General features: G+C 34.2%; 1 protein-coding gene across 1 annotated transcript in view; it reads left to right on the top strand.

Annotated features, from left to right (window-relative positions):
• LOC149538135 (ACT domain-containing protein ACR11-like) overlaps positions 1-23,263 on the top strand; it is a 126,401-nt gene that overhangs the window by 82,743 nt on the left and 20,395 nt on the right. Inside the window, exon 7 of the mRNA XM_089799514.1 lies at positions 4,313-4,368. Coding sequence (XP_089655640.1) covers positions 4,313-4,368 — 56 coding nt within the window. The remainder of the gene's footprint in view (positions 1-4,312; positions 4,369-23,263) is intronic.

Below are 23,263 nucleotides of genomic sequence, written 5' to 3'. Positions count from 1 at the left end.
AACATATTGGGTTTTCACCCAACAAAGACATTACCAACCACCATTCTCTACAAGGCTCAACCTAAAGACCTCTACTTTGATAGCACTGTAGCGTCTACCCTATATTTCTTTTTAAATTTAACTTAAAAGTGAAAATAAGATGCAGTGTAGAATTCTTTCCACTTTCTGATCACCCAGATCCCGGAATGGGCAAGGTGAAAGCATGTCTTTTTATGGTTATGGGGAGATCTGTTCACCCCTAAAAGTCACACCTTAGAGATGGAGATGCGTCTCAGAGACTTTTTGCATCTCCGGAGACCTCAAAAAAGGTTGGAGACTTCATGACGAAGTCTCTTGAAGTCTCTTAGTCTCTTGATAAAATATAAATGTAAAATATAATATTAAATAATTGTGTATTTTAGCCCTCATTTTAATGTTTTTTTTACTTTAGTCTTTTAGTTTTACAATATTACTATTTTGTATTTAGTATTAGACTCTTTAAACTATTAAAAAAAAGTTGATGTCTCCAAGTACACTCATCTCCTATTTTTGAAAAATTGCCTTACTGTACTAGTACCGTTACCAAAGACCTCCAAGTCTCCTTGTCTCTCGACGACCTTGTTATACAATTAACTAAATGCAGCAATGAATAGGAAAACACCAGGTGGCAAGAGTTCCAATACGACTTATTCAGTGGGGTGCATATGCATTACTGAAAATTAAAATAACATCTTCCACTTATCCAATGGTGAGGGAAGGGGCACATCCACTTATTAAGTGGAAGCTTATACAATATTGGAATGTAAAAGAAGCTTCTTCCATTTATCCACTGGTGAGTGATTGCAACATTATCCCTTATTCAGTGGGTTAAGTATCATCAAATAACATGGGTCAATAGCTGGTGGTACTACCATCTAGTGTTACAATTCAAAAAGCGTGAAAGAATAGCATTCAGTGGTATGACAATCTAAAATAATACCCTATCAGTACATTTGCATCAATAAGCATCATAATAAGAAAATTACTTTGCTTATGATGAGAGCTGATGTTAAACAAACTACTGTTACACCTCCAAATGATGCCAAATAACATTCACCTTGAAATACTTTGAATGAGTGAGGTAATAAGCTCATCCAGGTCTGAAAGTACTTTGTAATACGCTATTGCAGGTCTGAACAGAATGAAGATCAGCTCAGAAAACTCACTCACACACTTCACACACAGGCCCAAGTTGCCTCTTCACACAAAACACTATCAAACCACTCCGAGCACATCCCAACATCACTGAATCACTTTGTAGGAGTATAACAGTTTGGAATTGTGTTTTCAAACTGGTAAAGATATGTCATACAATTGGAAATGCTTGAAAAGCAAGGCCATTGAGCAGTTCGACCTTTTTTTGAGCACGCTATCAACCAAAGTGCAACCCCAAATTAGTACGAACCACGTCTATGTATCTAGGTGCCACTTCCCATGATTAAAAGTCTCTAGAACCTCAACTCTTCACTATAGGGATTCAAATGCCCCCTTTCAAGCTAACTCCCAACATGTGACACAACCTTAAAGCTGAAATCTTCTCATGATCTGTTGTATGACTCAGAAACAAAGTAAAGACAACAACAGTGAAAGAAAATATGTCTAACACTCCATACTCTTGTGTTCCACTTCTGAACAGCCTGGCAAGGAATGATGGTATGGCCTAGCATGGAAGATGGTATGACCAATTACACATATCTTCTCCAATCACCCTTCTATCACATAAAACATTGTCAGAAATCCTCCAACAAAATCTTCACAAAGTTTTCATCTATGATTCAATTGTTTTTTTGAAAATTCCATTGATTCCTGCTTAGAATTGTACTAATCTAGCTAGATGGGTTTTTGTCCTTGAAAGATTTGGAAGAAGACAAGGTTCATTTTAGTAGCATTATAATATCATTCACAAAGCTATCTTTAAAATGAGCTCTCAACCTCTTTATATTGGTTTATGGAAGGGAATATTCAATTTAAAAGAATAATATTTCTTTTTTTCCCGCTACAAAGACATCTTTGGAGAATTAATATTACTTTTCATGAGAAAAGGTCCCCAAGCCTAGGTACTAAATAAAAATAAAACTTAACATCTTTTAAATGATCTATTGTACAGAGTTGCCCATACTCCTTATAATATTTCTTAAGATTAGATATATCATGTGAGTTAATAAGATAATAAATCAGTTGCTTACCGAAGTTGCAGAAGCACTGAAATTGCATCAAAATCAGTGTAATGCGGGGACGCGTCCCCCCCCCACTAAAAAAAAAAACTGAGCCGTCTCGGAGATGAGGATGTCCCCAGGAGCACCACCTTTGCTGGAGACGGTGAGACGTCTCCTGTGTGGGTGTGGGGGGACGTGACAGAATCTCTTTTATTGTGGGGGGACGTGACATAGTCTTCTTTATTGTGGGTGCAAGGAGACTTGTAGTTTTTGTTTGCATTATAATATTATATACTTATTTTGATATCGTGATTCATGGCACATGATACTTATTGTAATCATCTTTATGTCATGACTCATGACTCATATGATCATTGACTACTTTTAGCTAGTAGAATCTAGATACTCATACTATTGAACTGGAGACTGATATATAGACTAATATTTGCTGATGTTCAATGTCAATGTTCATTGTTTGCTTGTCATTTGATCATGAATCATGATGTTCTAGTTCAAAACTTCAATGCAATGTTCAATTAATTTTTTTATTTGTTTAAGTTTACTGTTTCTTACATCTTTATATGATTATATCAAGTTATATTGTATAATTGTAGTATATCTTTTCATAATTAGCATTTTAAGTACCATATGTATAGTATATACACCCCTGCTCTCCGCGTCCCCTGCTGCTGTCTCCCTGCGATTCCCCTGCCATCCCCAAATCAAGGCCCCGTTCTGCTGTCCCCCCATCTCGCAAGGCGGTGTAACTATGATCAAAATCAAACTCTGACCATATCAGCATGATATGAAAACCAATTGTGTGACATACTAAAAATAGATGGCTTCTACAAGAGTTTTAAGAACATCCTAAGAATCAGAAATCACTTCTCAAGGTGTCATATTGATCCATATTGTTAACTAAGCTCATTGCAAGGAACCAAAGTCACTGCTAGCCAACCCAGAGCACTCCAGGAAGTGTAAAGTTCTCCCCACTACATACCAAGCTGCATATGAAGAAAGTCAGAAATTGTGCAAGTGCTCACAAATCGAATGGGGACTGGACATATTGTTCTGCACATTATTGTTGAGAATAGTGCTTCTGATTATACTTCTATTTCCCTAGTTCCCATTACTGAAACCACGCCCTGCCTTTTCTACTTTAATTTCAGATTTGTGAAGCTCATATTTCTAAAGGAATCCAAGCTATTAATAAGAATTAAATCTCCATTTTTTTTCAATTAAATTTATCTGCTATAACTCACCAATCTATGTGGTTATCACATCACTTAATTCAATATAGAGCATTTTTACCTTGTCATTCCATTAGTGTAAAGCCAGTTTCAGTTTTTTTATATAAAATCCGTTTACTAATTCACCTTTCTAGGTTTGACTTTTGACATTACTGAAATTTGTTTGTCTAAATTTTACCATTGTGAAGCACTTGCAATTTACATCACAGGTATAACATTTAGTGCTGATTTTTCCTTATGCTGCCACCATAACTTTCTCTGAGTAATCATCACCCAAATAGTGTAAGTCATTACCGAATTTGATACATATATACAGAGGAATACTGTGAAGCTCATTAACTCATTAATGTGCTCATGTGCATTAACTTGAATGCAATTCCAACTTATAAAGTGTACGATAAAGCTAAACATGCAAATTCAAATCCCTGCCAATAATAATTCTTATATTTGTTATCAGCAAAAGTCCAACAGCATAAATATAATCACATGATCATCTTCTATTATGGGGAAAAAATAAAGACACTGCAATGCCGACCTTTAGAAAATGGATTTTAGAGGAAGTTTGAAGGTAGCGAAACCAGCCTGGCTATTTACATAATATAGATTTAAACCATCAAACACATATTACTCAGGTAGGTTTGCATCTGAACTGACAAAAGTTACATATAATTTCATATTCACAAATGTTTAATGCTTCTGAAAACACAACTTTTAGCTTCCAACCGTTTGCGCCATGACATCTATGTTTTGCAAGTTAAGATATAACATTATTATGAGATGTAATATTGATATGTGATCTGGTATTCATTTCTTGAAACTTGAGATGGTTGTCTTTTTTTTTCGAATCAATGTTAAATCTTTTCTCCTCTACCTTATCCGTATTTCCAGGTTGATGTGGATATTGCGACGCACATCTATATATATGATGATGGTCCCAAACGAAGGTTAGTGGCATCTACTTCAAATTGTAAACTCTGGTTTGAAGTTTGGTTTTGTTTAAAGTTGTCTTTCTCCGGTTTCTTCTGCATTCCTTATTTTAATATGTGTTTGTATAAAATACAACAGTTATCATTGTAGATATATTAAATACATGATAAGTAAATATTGGTGATGTGATGGCTCCGGTTCTTTCTAAAATTTCTTGCTTCTGCTTCTCACTTTAACCCTCACCATCTTTTTTGTGGCTGCTGGGGCTTCTTGGTTAGTCATGGGTTTCCTTGCTTCTATACCTATTGTTCCTATTCCAGGCCCTGTTCCTTGCTAGTGTTTAGGTTTTGCTCCTAGCAAGAATGGCATTTTTGCAGTGATCATTCCGGCAACCTCGAAGCGTGCTTTCTTGGTAAAGGGGGTCTCGGTGATGGTTGTAGCTATTTTAAATGTCAATTCTTGACCCTTTGATGTGGTTATGGTGAATGAACCTTTGGCTAAGGATTTGAGCTTGGTAGAATGCCTATAAAAGATTTGCTTCCTGGTTGTAGGATCATCTGTTGTGGGACAATCTTAATTTTCTGAGTTGTGTTTGATTTGCAAGTTTAAGTAATTTTGGTCTGAATTATTTGATATCCATGCTTATATTCCATACATTGGAAGCCTTTTCTTTTAAAGGATAGCGGTATTTATTTCTGTGCTTAGGGTTTTATAATATACTGCCCAAATGTTTTAAACTGAAATATATCAATTTTCACAAGTTACAGTGCACACACATTTTGTCAAATAGTTTGCATTCCAGCTGCTTGAGGTTTGGTTTCAACTTGTTTTGAGAGATGTTACAAATAGTCATCACAACCTCAACTATCTGACTTCATGTATTTCTGATAACTCCATTCAGACAAAATTATTGCCATAATATAATCAACAGATTATTTTTATAACCCCTGAATATTGCTGTATACAGAATGATATTTTCAGAAATTGCATTTAACAAATATATTCAATTTAAACTCATATTTATTTGCTGAAGTCTGACCTGGACAAAGTTAACTCTCCAATCAGAAATCTCCTTTGCTCCTTTTGACTGTAGAGCCACCTTTGACACGGTAGGAAACCCATATAAAATGTACAGAAGTATGCAAAACTCTTTGATTCTTTTTTGACAGGTAGTGGCTAGTTAAAAAAACAAATCATAAAGGCTGGGTGGGATACTAGCAAGGCTCTTAAGCCCCAAGATAATTATCATCCCTCCTTTTTGAGATGCATGACCCTCCCTTGGGAGCTAAAAAACAGTATGGCTGAGCAGCCTTGGCTAAATTAAAATATTATTCATAGTTCCACTGTTCTTTGCACTAACTGCACATATACTCTCTACTACTTTCACCATTTACACACACCACAAAAATAATTATATGCTGCCAGACTTCAATAAATCCGTACCCAGGTTTCCTAAGCCAGCAATTTCTCTATTGAAATTCAAATGTGTGAGTGAATCCACCATTAATTTGACTGGTAAGAAATCTGTCATCTTTGAAGCCAAATACTTGTACAATTTTGTCTTAGGGTTTGAAGTTGAACTCACAGTCCTAACTTTGGAAATGAGAGAATTAAAATGACCAAGATGTGAAAATGAGCTCCTTCAATACCCTACAATTTCCAAGGCAACTTTCCAGAAGTTATGTTTTAAATTCGCCTTTATTGAAATAATAACAAACATTTAGCCCCCCACAAAATGATTCTATATTATTTCTGCCTTTTAACTTAAGTCACTTTATAAAAATTAATTAAAAAAGTTGTTGGCAACTTTAATTTAAGATGATCTAATAAATTAAATTATTTACTTCTAATTTTTTTGAATTAGCCTTTGGGAACAAATAGGCTAATTATCTACCCTGAATTCCTAAGTGGAAGGAGGGGATATTACATGTCTTTTTGGTGCTGGTCGTATAATATTGAAATATAACATGTTTATTTTGGAGATACTTGTTTTTTGGGAAGTTACTCTTTCACTGAAGTTGTGGTATCTTGCCTTCAACCCTCGACATGATTTCACCTTGATATTCCAAAATTGGGTTAAATTGCCAAATCTCTGGTGGAAATTTCGGATAGAATCTTGTGTAGAGGTTAGTGGTTTATTTTAATCTTTGGAAATTGCTAAAAATCCTCATCCTATCTTTGCATGTATCCAAGCAAAAATGGATATTCCAATGGATCTTATGGTTCAGAGTGGATGATCATCTACGGAAAAAATGTTGGATTATGTGAAGATGATTTTTAGATTGTACAATAGTTATAGTCTTGGAATTTGTTTGATGCCTATACAATTTTTTAAGTAGAAGAATTCTCTTGATTCACTCCATTTTTTTTTTCTAGTATGATTGTTTCGAGAGGCTCCCATTGGTGCGTTCTATGAATGTTTTTCTTTTTGGGTGTGAGTCTTTGCTTCTTTGGCATAGGTATGCGGGTTTGAACCCAAGAGAAATAAATCTAACATGTTACAATGTTTGCTGAACTATTTTTAAAAGTTTAAACAACATCAATGTAACAATGCGGAAGTAATATACACATAGACATCAATCACACATGAAAATACAATACAAATTTTATTCCTCAAGGGTTCCTTCACGTTGCGTCATGTTTAAGAAGTTTATATTGATTAGTTTAAATCTAAGTACACTATTCATGATCATAAAGAAATAATAGATACATCATCTCATAAGAAAATGCACAAATACGACTGATACAATGAAATACATCTAATGAATAACATCCACTGCACATGCTGCAAGGTATGTGAGAATAGATACAAGTACATCAAAATACAAGATATATGGTAACATATATACATCAACTGAATAGAAAGTCTCCAAGATAAGGATAAGAATGATAATGGTAAATTTGCATCAACGAATATCCAACATTTGTCAAATCTGAGGGGGACCCAAATGGTAAGAAGTCACTACCTCTCGACTGTGTGGTCACCTAGTTAGGCTCCCATTCTCACCGTGAAGGGATGATAATGAATGATCAACATACAGAGAATCAAACCATAAAACAATCCTAAGCAAGGAATCTTGATGGCCAATTCTACCTTAAAGGTAACACAAACTACTCATAAAGGAAAGATAACCAAAATTAAAAAGACGATCAATCAATCCAACAACTCATACTAGTTCAACAAAGCAGATACCAAGTACAAAACAAGTGTCAAATTCAAGAGATATCATCAATGAAAGATATCCACTTCAAGTCAAAAGCCACATGTCAAAAGTACAATAACCAACCGAACACCAACAACCACTAATGAAAATAAATCATTAACATTAAATACACTGACAATAAATACACCACCAGAGGCAAATACAAAATCTATAGAGGAGACTTAGGCTACATACCAGGGAGTGTCATCACATGGTCAAACTAATTGAGTTACCCTTGATTGGTCTCTCACTAGATCCTTGGACCCTCAAGCGTTGAGTTATCCTGGATTGATCACTCTGGACCACAGACCCTCAACATGACACATGCGGAACTAGAATACCCTCTCACGAAGAAGAGGAAAAACTAGTCATACCTCTCACTAGATATCTTCTCATTCCCATCCTTAGCTTGTACAAGCACTCAAGGCATGAGCGAGGCACATCTCTAACTTATCTTTTTTAATGTAGCTCAAGGAAAGGGCTAGGCAAGATATTTTAATTACTATGTTATCACTTGTTATATTACTTATAATAGATTATCTTGGTACTGACCACTTTGAGTCCCAGACCCCTATTGCAAGCCACTCTCAAAGACATGTATCCGGACAACCTCCCCTAAGAACATAAACCACAATTGTGCCTCATACCACAACAACTATAACGATCAAACTCGGTTCCTTAACAAGCAACCTGAAAATAAGTTGGTTCTCAAACCCCAAGTAAACATATACACTCAACCAAGTAAATCTCATAAATGCAATTTTCAATTTAAATCACAAAGCTCATCTAAAAGAAATCACAAAAAGCCTCTGGTGTACGTCCTAGCTGGCCAATCTAAACAACCCATAGGAAGACCATCACAAAAGAACATCATAAGAGTTCAAATAAAACATAAGGGAAAGTATAGGCATCCAATCACATGGTTAAAATCATATGTTTATAGAAGTACAATTTGACCAATAGAATGTTTTTAAGCCATCGTGTTATACATGATTTTAAAATCAAATGATATCCCTATGACTAAATATTTAAATCTATTCAAAATCTTATTCACAGACAAAATCAAAAGTTATTAGTCAATAAAGTCATCATATTTGAATCGATATATTTAAATATCAAACTTCATTAGAATAATAATAATATTTAACTATAATAATCTTGAGTATAAAATTTTACAATTTAAAATATGTTTTACTTTTACTATAAACTAACCTCAACATTTGAAAAACTAAACTAAACTAAAATTTAAAACATTTAAGTATACTAACCTAAATTTAACAAAATATAGTTTAAATAAATATAAACTAATTATAAAATAATCTAAATTAAGTTTAACTTATATTATATTCACTAAAGTTTTAATTTACCAAATTTATATTAAATAAAACTCAATTTTAAAATAATAAACTAAAACTAATTTTAACATTTAATAATAATTAAAATTTTAAGAAAAATATTTAAAAAATAAAATAAAATAAATCCCCATTATAGGGCTGCGACCATTGCAGGCGCTGCCAAAGGGCAGTTATACACTGCCTTGGCAGCATACGCTGTCCTTTGGTTAGCCGTTGCTTTGGCAGCCAGTAGGGATGGGGTCCCCGCCTCCCAAAAATATACAATTTTTTAAAATTTATTTTTAATAATTTTTTTTCAATTTAAATAAAAACATAATTTTTTTAAAAATATTTGTTTTTTTCCAGTAAATTACAGAATAGTCTGATAGGGCAATTACACCCAGCCATTCAATTTTTTTAATAGAGAAAACAAATACAACCAATCTGTAATGAAATCTGTACACATACATATATTTTTTTAAAAAACAAATTCTAATAGATCCAACTTGTCTCTCTACATTTTTATTTGTGGGCTTTTCAATCACAGGACATTTTTCTTTCAATAAATACAATAAAATGACAACCAAATTGCAACTCTCATCAAACACAAAGTAGACAAATCTTTTCAAATGAAAAATACTACTACGGGTTTCAAACCCTACCTTATGTTGATGCTAGCAATCTGAGAAATCTGATGAAACCATAGATGGAAAACTCGCAGATTACTCGGTGAGTTTTAAACACTCGCCGAGTATTTAAGCTGGGCGAGTAAATCCCAGAAAAACTCGCAGGAATAAAAACTCGGCTGTTGGGAAAAAACTCGCCGATTACTCGGCGAGTTTTTACTAAAAACTCGGCGATTTTTAAAAAAAAACTCGGCTGCATTGTTTGATGCCAAGAACTATTTACTATTTTGCTTCTTGCCATGAGCATTCCGCATGAGAATGCAATTTTGTACGCATTGTGCATTTATATATATCTAAACTCTGCTTGTTTCTTTTGTATTCTCTTTAATTAACTTATTAGATGCATCTTCTCATTAAATTTTGCAAAATAAATGTATTTTTAATTAAATTTCAGCGGTTTTTTTAAGTTCCCGAGTTTTCTCGAGTTTTTTTTAAAAATCGCCAAGTTTTTCCCGATTAAACTTTTGGGGGGCTTGGCGAGTTTTTTCTTTTGGTGAGTTTTCCAACTATGGATGAAACCCTTTGCTAATCCAAACCCATTTCAAGCTTCAGAAAATTCTTTTAGTCAAATTCTCAAAAATGTGCTCCTCAAAGCCTACGTGTGCAATAATGATCTACAAACCCTCTAATAAACATCATAACCCTAACTAGGGTTTTCACCTCTAATTTCTAAAAAACCATAAATAATAATCACTTTAATTAGTTAATCCTTTCATGCACACTAACTCACTTTTTAATTAAATATATTCTTTTATTTTATTTTCCCCATTTTATGATTTAATGCAAGCACTTTAAAAGTAATATTTATTGTTTTAATCAATAAAGATATTAAAGTTCATTATTTAAATGCAACTCTAGTTTTAATCAATATTGATTAAATATTCATAATAAAACAATATTTAATATTTAAATTCTTTTTAATTTAATTTTATAAATTAGAACATTAATTTAAATATTTTAAATTAGCTATATAATATACATTCAAATAATGCCAAAGAATTAAATATCATCTTATTTTAATATATTTCTCTTTTTAATCAAATAACATTTAATTATTCAAATATACCAAGGATCACAATTAAACCATTTACCAAGCAGAATCACAAAGTCAAAACCACATAAAATGCATAATGAAAACCAACCAAAGCAAAAGTCAAACTACATACGTGAAGAAAGACTCACGGGTTAAAAACGGTAGACGGTTAGATATAGGTCCTTCTTTGGACAAGTATTTAGGCTATGGTTGGGATTGGATTTGATCATTATCTCTCCATTCTTACCATTGAGTTATTGTGACAGGGCACACTCATCTTGACAATTTAGGGAAGTCGATGCCTAGTATCTGCATAAAAGACGGACATGTACATATGCATGTATATCTAAAGCTAAACAAGAAATGACAGGGAGTGGTACATCATGTAGATCCCGACTAGCAGGTGACTACGACTCCCTTAACCACATTAGACGTAAAACTAAAATAGACATGCATACCATACACATGCAAGTATGGGGTAAGTATCATAATAAATCTCGTGTACAAATCATCGCATATTCAAACATATCAACTCATCATCATGAATATAAATAATTATCATTTAGAGACCTATCATATGACATAATCGTGAGAGCAATCACATTTACTAACCAAGAATAATTAAAGCATCATTAATACCCAAGTAATCATAAGCATCAAATATAACTCGTAAAAAATAATCAATTAAGTAATCATCATTGATATATATGTAGTGTAACACGGTGACTCGCACCCCCCTTCCAAACCTCGTAATACCCGTCCTCGAGATGTTCCTATAGTGCCACCGCCTCCACCATTCTGCAACCATGCCGCCACTGGAATGAGTACTTGAATTTCAATTTAAATTTTGATTTTTGAATGTTACTATTGGGTATGTAATATGTCACTATGTTGAATGTTCGATGGTTCTAGTTCATGTTGCAATTTTGTTATATTCGATTATCTAATTTGGTATGTTTTGCTATAGCATTGTTTCATAACTAGCATTTCAAGTTCTATACGTATACTATACAACTCCTTTACCTACCCCATCCGCCACTTGCCGCCGTCCCCTAGCCGCCCCCCCGCTGTAACATACAAAATTTCTTAACCAAATTATACAATCTCAAATTAACTAATTTCACAACTGAATTCATTTCACATGACATTGATTTATATCATCTGATTATAACTGAAAGAAAATCTTTTCAATCTATCTTACATATTTACGAAAAACAAAAGAGATATTTAAGTATTGCTAACATTTTAACTACTTCTAAATATTCAACTGAAAGAAAAGTAACGACTAATTATATCAATTGAAAAGCTTATTAACATAAAGTAGATGTTTTCTCTATCTTGAAACGAAAATAACCATCTATTCATTCAGGGGTTAAAAGTGAAAGAAACATATAGTATAAATGAAAGAATTTCTTTAACTCGTTGTCCAAGCCTCGGCATTAGTGAGAGGAGAAGCATTGACATAGGCTTAACCTCCCAACCACGAACCATTACTTATCCCCACACATTCTAAATTAATAGAACGACCCTCCCTACCTCGAGATTGGGCTTGGGATGTTCATAAGCCCAACCATTAGAGTAATTAGGTGGGTTGAAGTCCCAATGGTTATTCTCCAAAATAACTGAAGCATCTGGACAATCAACAAAGATCACATGTTTGGCATATTTGCCTAATTTGACATAGGCTTAACCTCCCAACCACGGACCATTACTTATCTCCACATATTCTAAATTAATAGAATGACCCTCCCTACCTCGAGATTGGGCTTGGGATGTTCATAAGCCCATCCATCAGAGTAATCAGGTGGGTTGAAGTCCCAATGGTTATTCTTCAAAATAACTGAAGCATCTGGACAATCAACAAAGATCACATGTTTGGCATATTTGCCTAATCTCTACCCTGGCTAAGGATTTCAAGTTGGGTCTACAAACCCGATCTCCACCACTCGACTTGACAACATTTTGCATAATTGGAACGTGCATGAGCTATTATATTTTTAGTATTTTATTTACTTGATTTGATTCCATTCTTATTTGTGCAGACTCTTTACACCTCCTCACCATTTTCAGGCTATCATGCTGGTGATTCCTAGGTGCTCGCGAGTTTATATTCACAGCATTGATTTACACCTCTACACCAATAATGACATCATTGCTTGGTGAATTCCTCGGTGTCATGATATCATTTTCATTTCTGAATGCAATAAATCCTGAGCTAAGATATGCATGATTGATACACAATCTTGATTTGATAACATCAATGACATATATAAATGATAGAGACCATAGATGATAATATGTTTATCATTCCCATGAGTTCGGTCAGTAATGTATTGATATCAAAACAAGGGATTTATCATTCATAGAATACCCAACTGATGTATTAACAAGGAAGATTACATTCATGGTTGACAGCTACAGAACTTGGTCTTTATGCTCTTTTTAATCCACGACAGACCTGGCAAATAGAAAGATTACATAAAAAAAATGGGAAGCAGACTCGGGAGTTTCTTACGTGACTGCCTTTGTGGATTGTTTCTAGCCGGAAGAAGTGAGCTTGGCTCCTTGCTTGGTAAACTGCAGGTGTGTGAAGGTTGTATGGGAATAGACGTATAATAATGGTTTCAATTGGATTTGTTATAGTCTTTCTACTCTTAGAATTCACAACCAGTCCGATGGCTAAGAAGGATGAAAGGTAAAAGATATCCTAAAACTCGATCGAGAGACTCTATAAAAAAGATTGTGTTTGGCTCTTCGGCTGCCATCAGTTACAAAGAGACTTTTTGAATGCAAAAACAATTTGAATTTAAAAAAAAAGAAGGAATAGTGAGGAAAAGAATAAGAAGTTGGAAAGTTTGATTTTATTATTTTATTATTATTGTTTATTTTAAATACGTTCATGTGTACGTATTGGTAAAGTGGCATCATTAAATTATAGCTTATAATTTATTGGTGTCACCTTATTTTTATGTACATATGTTCGTATTAAAGTATGGATAATAATAATCAAATAATGAATTCATTAATAATTTCTTCAAAGGTATGATTTATAGTTTAAAAATTTTAATTGATTATTATATTGTTCTTTTAATAGCTCATGCGGTTCCATAATGCAACATGTTATCAAATCTAATATCCTTGCCAGAGTGGGTTTAGGTCAAACCTGTTGATTCAGATGATTGGACTATTCAACCATCCCCTTCTGATGATCCCATTTAGCAATGCTTCCCCTCTCTTTAGTCTTCTTCCTGTAATCATTCAAAACAACATTCTCGCCAAGACATCAATTTAAGATTTATTAATTGTTAATTCAAAAATCATCTAGTGACTGTTAGAGATTTCATCAACGTCAGAATAACTAACTCATTTCACATATTCATGAAAATATCTCATTATCAGTTATTACAACATATATATATATTTCAACTAACTCATTTCACATGATCAAGAAGAAATAAATTGATACAACAGCTATAATTAACTCACTTTCACATGATCCGGAAAAATAAATTGATACGACTATAATTAACTAACTCACTTCACTTGATCAGGAAAGATACGACTATAATTAACTAACTCACTTCACATGATCAAGAAGAAATAAATTGATACAACGGCTATACTTCACATGATATTGATTCGTTAAATCAACAGCTAAGTCCAATTTAAAATTAGGGCAAAAATTTGGGATGTAACACCCAACTTCTCGAAATTGAGGCCCATTTTCCCCTCCTTTAGGAAACTCTTCTTGGCTTTCTCCTGGAAGCATGCTACTACAACTAGGGTAACTAAAGATCAAAACATACTATCCACAATGCCATACAAAAAGGTTGTTCAAGTAACTAATACAAACAACTATACACTTCCAGTCACTAAGAGCAATATGATTCTCATTTAGGAATAAATTGAAAACCAGATTGATCTAACATCCATCTTTTTAACAATTACTAAAATATATTTAGACCTAGTACCAATCTCTCCTACAACACCTAGACAAAAGGATGACATCCTAGAATCCATCAAAAACATAAGGGTACAATGCATAGACATAAAGAAAGAATCTGAAATATAAGTGTTATGAGTTTCCAAGTGTCATGCTCCAAAGTTCTACTGTTTCCAATTTGTTGTTCAACTGTGCTGCTTAATTTTTCTATTGATAAAAGTTTGTTGTTTAGTCTTGTTGCAAGTTTAACTAATTGTTTAATCGATGACACACAATATGTCCAGACTTCCCAGTGTTGAAACTCGCTTTGACACTAGATGTAACATATATACATCAAAATACAAGATACATGGTAACATATATACATCAATTGAATAGAAAGTCTCCAAGATAAGGATAAGAATGATAATGGTACATCTGCATCAACAATACATCCAACATCTGCCAAATTTGAGGGGGACCCAAATGGTAAGAAGTCACAAACTCTTGACCGCTTGGTCACCTAGTTAGGTTCCCACTCCCATCGTGTAGGAAAGATAATGAACGATCCGCATACCGATAATCAAACCATAAAACAATCATAAGGAAGGAATCTTGATGGCCAATTCTACCTCAAAGATAACACAAACTATTCATAAATGAAAGATAACGAAAATTAAAAAGACGATCAATCAATCCGACACCTCATACCAATTCAACAAAGCAGATACCAAGTATGAAACAAGTATCAAATACAAGAGATATCATCAATGAAACATCTCCACTTCAAGTCGAAAACCACATGTCAAAAGTATAATAACCAACCAAACACCAACTATTAATGAAAATAAATTATCAACATTAAATACACTAACAATAAATACACCAGCAGAGGCAAATACAAAATCTATGGAGGAGACCCAGGCTACATACTAGGGAGTGTCATTACATAGTCAAACTACTTTAGCTACCTTGGATTGGTCTCTCTTGAGACCCCGAACCCTCAAGCTTTGAGTTATCCTGGACTAGTCACTTTGGACCTCGGACCCTCAGTGTGGCCCATGCCGAACCAGAATACCCTCATCATGAAGATGGGGAGAAACTAGTCATACCTCTCGCTAGGTATCATCCCATACCCATCCTTAGCCTATATAAGCACTCAAGGCATGGGCGAGGCACATCTCTAACTAATCTTTTTAATTGTATCTAGAAAGGGCTAGACATGATATTTTAATTACTCTGTTATCACTTGTTATATAACTTACAATAGGTTACCTTAGTATTGACCACTTTGGGTCTCAAACCCCTCTTGCAAGCCACTCCCAAAGACATGTACCTAGACAACCCCCATAAGCACATAAACCACAATTGTGTCCCATACCACAACAACTATAATGATCAAACTCGATTCCTTAACAGGCAACCCAAAAATAAGTTGGTTCTTGACCCCCAAGTAAACATGCATGCTCAACCAAGTAAATCTCATAAAGACAATTTTCAATTTAAATCACAAAGCTCGTCTTAACATCCAAACAAATAAACATTATAAAAGAAATCACATAAAGCCTCTAGTGTATGTCCTAGTTGGCCACTCTAAACAACTCACAGGAAGGACATCACAAAAGAACATTATAAGACATCAATTAAAACATAAGGAAAAGTATAGGTATCCAATCACATGGTTAAAATCATATTTTTTCAAAATTTTAGTTTGACCAATAGAATGTTTTTAAACCATCGTGTTATACATGATTTCAAAATCAAATGATGCCCCTATGACTAAATATTTAAATCTATTCAAAATCTTATTCATAGACAAAATCAAAAGTTATAAGTCAATAAAGTCATCATATTTAAGTCGATATATTTAATTCCTTATATATATATATATATATATATTTGCCAAGTAAAGTAAAAAATAGTTTGATAGGGCAAATACATCTAGCGGGTCAATTTTTTATAAAGAAAACAAATACAACCAGTCTGTAATTAAATCTGTACATATACATATACATATACATATACGTTTTTCATCTGTGGGTTTTTCAATCACAAGTTCAAAAATTGTAATTTTCCTTTCAACCAATACAATAAAATGACAATGAAATTGCAACTCATCAAGCACAAAGCAGATAGACCTTTTCAAATGAAAAATACTACTACAGATTTCAAACCCTACCTTACGTTGATGGTAACAATATGAGAAATCTGGTGAAACCCTTGCTAATCCAAAACTCTTCCAAGCTTCCAAAAATTCTTTTGCTCAAATTTTTGAAGATTTGCTCCCCAAAGCCCGTGTGCAATAATGATCTACAAATCCTCTGATAAGCATTATAACCCTAACTAGGGTTTTCAACTCTATTTTCTAAAAAGCCATAAAATAATAATCACTTTAATTAGTTAATCCTTTCATGCACTCTTAACTCACTTTTTAATTAAATATATTCTTTTATTTTATTTTTTCCACATTATTTAATGCAATTAAAAGCAGTATTTTTTTTTCCTAGGTAAAAGTGGCAAGCCACTATATTATATTAATATTTTGCTTAAAAAAAGGTTAGTTAGGAAAGAACCAGTAAGAAAACCTAGCATCGTCCCTTATATTTACATCGAGCATAGTTTTCGAATTTACAATTTTGACTCCAAAATAGGAGCAGAAGTTTTTGCAAATTGGAGAATATATTGTCTCCCTTGAGAAAATATCCCAAAAATCTTTTAATCAATAAACATAATTAAAGTTCATTTTTTAATGCAACTCCAATTTTAATCAGTATTAATTCAATATTCGTGATAAAACAATATTTAATATTTAAAATATTTTTAATTTAATTTTCTAAATTAGAACTTTAATTTAAATATTTTAAATTAGCCATATATTCAAATAATCCCAAAGAATTAAATATCATCTTATTTTAATATTTTTCCCTTTTTAATCAAATAACATTTAATTATTCAAATATACCAAACATCGCAACTAAACCATTTACTAAGCAAAATCGTAAGGAAAACTGACCAAAGCAAAAGTCAAGCAACATACGCGAAGAAAGGCTCGCGTGTTAAAAAGGGTAGACAGTTAGATACGAGTCCTTTGGACAAGAATTTACGCCATGGCTTGGATCGGATCTTATCATTATTTCCCCATTCTTCCTATTAAGTTATTGCGATAGGGCATGCTCATCCTGGCAATTCAAGGAAGTTCATGCTTGGTACCTGCAACCGGCATAAAAGACAAACATGTACATATTCATATATATCTAAAGCTAAACAGATAATGACAGGGAGTGGTACATCGTTTAGATCCTGACTAGCAAGTGACTACGACTCCTTCCCTTAACCAAGTCAGACAGAAAACTAAAACAAACACGCACACCATACACATGCGAGTATGGGGTAAGTACCATAACAAATCTTGTGTACAAATCATCGCATATTCAAACATAACAACTCATCTTCACGAATATAAAATAATTATCATTTAGAGACTATCATGTGACATGATCGTGAGAGCAATGGTATTTACTAACTAAGAATAACTTAAGTATCATTAATATGCAAGTAATCATAATCATCAAATATAACTTGTGAAATATAATCAACTAAGTAATCATCACTGATATATATGTAATCCAAGTCATGAAATAATGCCATATAATAGTCAATCAAATATCTCTGAAACTAACACATAGATGGAATAGGCCTAGAAGAGTTTGGCAATCATAATAGAAAAACAAACTACGGGTGGGCATCACACTCTACCTCCCTCACGCTTGTGTGCCTTTTGCAGCTTCTTAGCATCCGCCTCCTTTTCCAGATATACCAGCCTTTCCTTCTTATCGATGAGCATTGATTTGCTATGTTTGCACTCCTCTTGTAGGCCCTTAGTACATACTACGCTAATATCTCTTTTGCCTACCTCTCTAGATATTCTTTTGTTAGTTTCTTGGTGTTTGGGTTTTCTTTTATGTAATCTCATTGTGGCTTTCAATATGGTTTAGGTTGGAAATTTGGACCATAATGTCCCCATTTTACATAAAATGATTTGTGAGTAATTGACCTAGCTTTTGACTTATCTTGAAGGATAATTGGTCAATAAGGGAGATCTCCAAAGTTCTTGGAGATTACAAGATCTATCTTGTGGAATTGTTCATGGCAATTAGTTCAGTTGGTCTAGTCATCATCATACTGCTTTGAAGATTGATTTTTGTGATATCTCAATATTTTTGAAATGTAAATAATTAGGCAAGGAGAAAAAAACATACATTGTCTTTGTATATAATCTGCATTTCATATAGATTAGAAATAATCTTGTGATAGATGGAGCTTGGCACTCACCAAGGCATCCATTCACCATGTGGACACCTTATCTGTGATGATATCTACAAGTGACCTAGGATGATCACTACATACCACCACATTGGGTCTTTCAAATAGGATATCAACCATTCAAGGATTAAGGGAAGAAATAAACCTTATTTGGGTTACGAGCTGAAAAAGATTTATTTAGTGAAGTTTCGCTACCTTCTTACTCACTAAGGAACAGACACTAACATTACGAGCCAAGGCATAACCTTCTCTAGATTTAAGGAGATCCTCTTCTTCAAAACAAAGAAACACCACTTGCTAAGGATTGAGATAATAACAAAGAAAGGTGGAATGTTTTGAACATGCCTCAATTACAAGAAGCTACCAGTAGGATCAAAAAGGTCAAATGATTGTTGGCAAGCATTTTTAAAGGAGAGGAGATTGTGATATCCCAATAGTTTTGAAATGAAAATAAATAGGCAAGGAGAAAAGAATACACCTTGTCTTTGTATATTATTTGCATTTTCATATAAATTAGAAATGATCTTGTGATGGATGGAGCTTGGCACTCATCAAGACATTCATCCACCATGTAGATAGCTTAGCTATGATGTTATCTACAAGTGACCTAGGATGACCACTTGTACATACCACAATATCTACATAGCACACCTTTCTAGCATTCAAAAAGAGGAACCATTTAGGATGAGAGGGGAGTCCTCGTATGGCAACAAGATACACATAATTTTGTTGATGAGGGACTCGTGGCTAGGTGTGAGATTCCAACAGGGAGTTTCCAAGATTCAAAGCGAGGGTTGCAGATGCTTTTATTCTAACATCCACTAGGAGGACTCTCAACCTCCTCTTAATGTTGAATGATTATGAGAATTAGGAGGATTATTATGTTGTGAGTTTGGCCAAGATGGATATCATCCTAGGGATGACATGGCTTCACATGATTTATGAGCTTTACCTCAATGTATGCACCATGGAGATGAGGTTTGAGGTAGATGGGAGGAAGAGCATATTGAAGGGTACAAATGAGGGCACCATTTCCATAGTGTCCTTGAGGAGGGAGAGGATGATTCAACATGAGTAGGTAGAGTGGGAAATAGAGTACTCTTGATGCCTACAATAGTTGAGCAATAAAAGAAAGATTATCCTCCACATATACAAGAGATACTGACTAAACACAATAAGTTGTTGGCATTACAATGGGTAGAGCATTGGACAGGGGTTTTAAGCGCATCATTGAGTTAGAGGAAGTTGCAAAACCCATCATCATCACTGCATATAATATCCCACTCGATATTTTTCCCCAAATTTTCTCACAATCTTTTTTAGAAAATATAACAAAGAATTTATGCAATAATAGCTAGCAAATAACCAACGAGTTTCATATAAAATACTTAAGAATTTGTTATTGCATTATAAACTGAATACAATAACATGCATAGAAAATCAAATCTTAGAAACAACACCAATAGTCAGAAAATAAATTGTAACTCCAAAAGTGAACTTTGATTTGAATTCACCGCCAATGTCGAATCGGGTTGGCTTCCAATCCGGTGAAAAGACTTTGAAGGTTTGTCATTAGGTTTTGAGCGTGAAGTTGAACACGTTACAAATTTCTCCATGAGAAAATCAAGATCGAAATTAATATCCAAGCCTACCCAAAATGAACTCCTCATTCTTCTTTTAGGACCCAACCCGTGACTCTTCAACTTGCCTATTCCTATCCTCCTTTTGCCAATTCGTCACTTATTAACCCCTTTTATAATATTAAATTGACTTTAATTTTCTGCATTAAGTCCTCCATAAGTGAATTTTAACATATCTTTGGGTTGGCCTATTAATTCTTTAATGTCCCAGAAAGAGGACATTACAACCCTCTCTCCTTGAGATTGCTTGCCCTCAAGCAATCATGAGTCCGCAAACTTGGCCTATTATTTCTTTAATGTCCCAGAAAGAGGACATTGCAACCCTCTTTCCTTGAGATTGCTTGCCCTCAAGCAATCATGAGTCCACAAAGCAATACTAGGATCCCATAACCATCTGCTAGTATCTCTATGGCTCATACTAGTAACTTTGAAGTCAGGACATGTCATGATGTGGTACCAAAAATAAGAATATGGCTGATTTATCAATAAGATCCCTGGATCCGATATTAACCTAAGAGATATTGCAGCTTCTGCCTGCTGTGCTACTTTGAACCCAATTGTTCCCTGCCTCAAGCTGTGAACCCACACATTTTGCTCCTTGAAAAGAAGAGTTCTTATCCTATCAACACCTAGGTCCCAAACAAGTCTATCCATCTGATCCTAGGAGTAGAAATAGATGTGTATCATTGTACCATCTTCCTGTAATAACCATCAGATTGAGTGATCCACCCAATAGTTTCCCAAGATGAATGACAATCAGCCCAATAGGCTGCCAAATATTGCTGCAATGAGATATGCTAGCATTAAGTGTGATGTTGAGAGTTTCGTTCTCCAGTCTAGAGAAGAAATCTCTGTCAAGTGCATTATCTAACACATGATCCTGTCTCTATGGATACCCATTCAAGTCCATGACTCCTGTTGACCGAGTCAAATGTGGAAACATAATGGTAGACCAAGCAGGACAACAAGTGATAACTAAAGTAGGCATAAAGATAAAATCACCAATTAACAAATAGATAGCTGTCATATCATAAGGACTTGGTGATAAATCTATATCCATTGAGAACAATTCCGAAATTCTAGCATCACCATAAGTCTCATCACTCAAATCAACATCTCCATCAATGAAATGATCATTATCATATTTGGCTCATCTTTAACCATGTGATAAATGTGAAGGTGTATAACTGCTGATATAAGAATCAGAATTCTTGTAGTTGACTGCTTGTTGATATTTAAGGTCTTCTTTGCCACAATGTGTCTCATTTGGACAAGGTGACATGGAAAGACTATTTTCATCCTCAGTCTCACCAAGGGTATGAATCCCTCCTACCATTTGTATGATTTCCTTGGATTTAGACTTAAGACCATCTTCCATTGGAGTAGTTGTCATAGAGATCTGATTTTCAGCTTGGTATAAGGAGTAGTGGGTCATACTCAATTGAAAACAAAGCTCATCTACCTCCTCTTTATCTTCTGCATGTTTGATAGCGATATCCTTGTCTTTGAGCAACTTCAAGTAATCTGATTTATTTCTTTCCAATGCCCTTTTAAGAGTGGAGATATGCACTATTGATTCCATTCATTGTTCCCTTCACATTTTCAACACTATAAACTTCCCACAAGATTTTTTCAATGTTTTTATGGGTGTGTCAAAATGCACTAAGGATGCAATGACCATATCACTAGATACTTCAGCTTATCCTCCAAATTGTATGCTCCAAAATCATCATCTAGAAATGGGATTTCTGATTGGTCCTTCAAATTGGCCCCTATAGCAACATCATCTTGCTCTAGTTCTTGAGTACTAGACTCATTTTCATCCTTATGATCACCATAATGTTTGTTAATATTAACCTCCAAGTCTCCAAATAAGAGACTTGCATATCCCTTACCATTGGTCATATCTGATTCCCTCACCTTGCAAGCTTGAGCATCATAATGTTGAACCTGAACCAACGAGTCTTCGGCTCCTTCAATACTAACTTGTACTTCTTGAGTTGACTCTTCTTCCTTGTTTTTATCACAAATGTGGTCCAAGTATGTTGGCATGTGAAATAAAGCTGCTCTTTTCTCATTTTGTTTTTGCTCATTGTTGGAAATCTTGAAACCTGTAATCCTATTGCTTTTAATTCTTCTTTAGCTTGTTGTTGTCTGTGTTTCTAAAATTTTGGCTCACATCATTTGAGTACCTTGTGAGAAATTTTTGAAGCATCTCGCTCTTGCCTTGAGATTGCTAACAACCTATGCATAAGAGGTTGTAAATGAGTATCTCTCGTTTATGGTCATAACCATAATGGCTTTCATAGCCGTAAAAATATCTACATGGTGCCCTTCCCCAATTGTGCACAAGAAATGCTGAAACATGATATGAATGAAATCATACAATCCCAAGTCAAGTAGTAGATTGCACAACCTGGTTTCTGCAAATGATTTTAGTATGGAAGCTTTTCTAGGGAAATGTTGACTACCGATGTCCCCAAGATTTTGAAAACTATCAACAATAAGATGAACTATCTTCCTCATTATGTCTTCTTCATAGGGTTCTTGTGGTGCTAAAACTCATATGACCTCCATCAAACATGAAGTAACCAGAAGCCATACCTCACCCTTTGAATGCTCTAGCCACTTGTAATGACCCTACTCTGTCACTGGAGGAACAAGAGTAGTCTCCAATAAATCAGGGGTGATTGCTCTACCATAGTCAAGCATCCTTCCAATTAGATCAATTTGCCGAGAACATATTTCTTGTTCATAAATTCTAACCCAAG

This window comes from Cupressus sempervirens, chromosome 9 (genome assembly GCF_028749045.1).
Source record: "Cupressus sempervirens isolate cs-2001-9-10 chromosome 9, ASM2874904v1, whole genome shotgun sequence".
NCBI classification, from domain to species: Eukaryota; Viridiplantae; Streptophyta; class Pinopsida; order Cupressales; family Cupressaceae; genus Cupressus; species Cupressus sempervirens.
The sequence above is the reverse complement of the archived record's forward strand: the minus strand, read 5'-3'. Positions and strand labels throughout refer to the sequence as shown.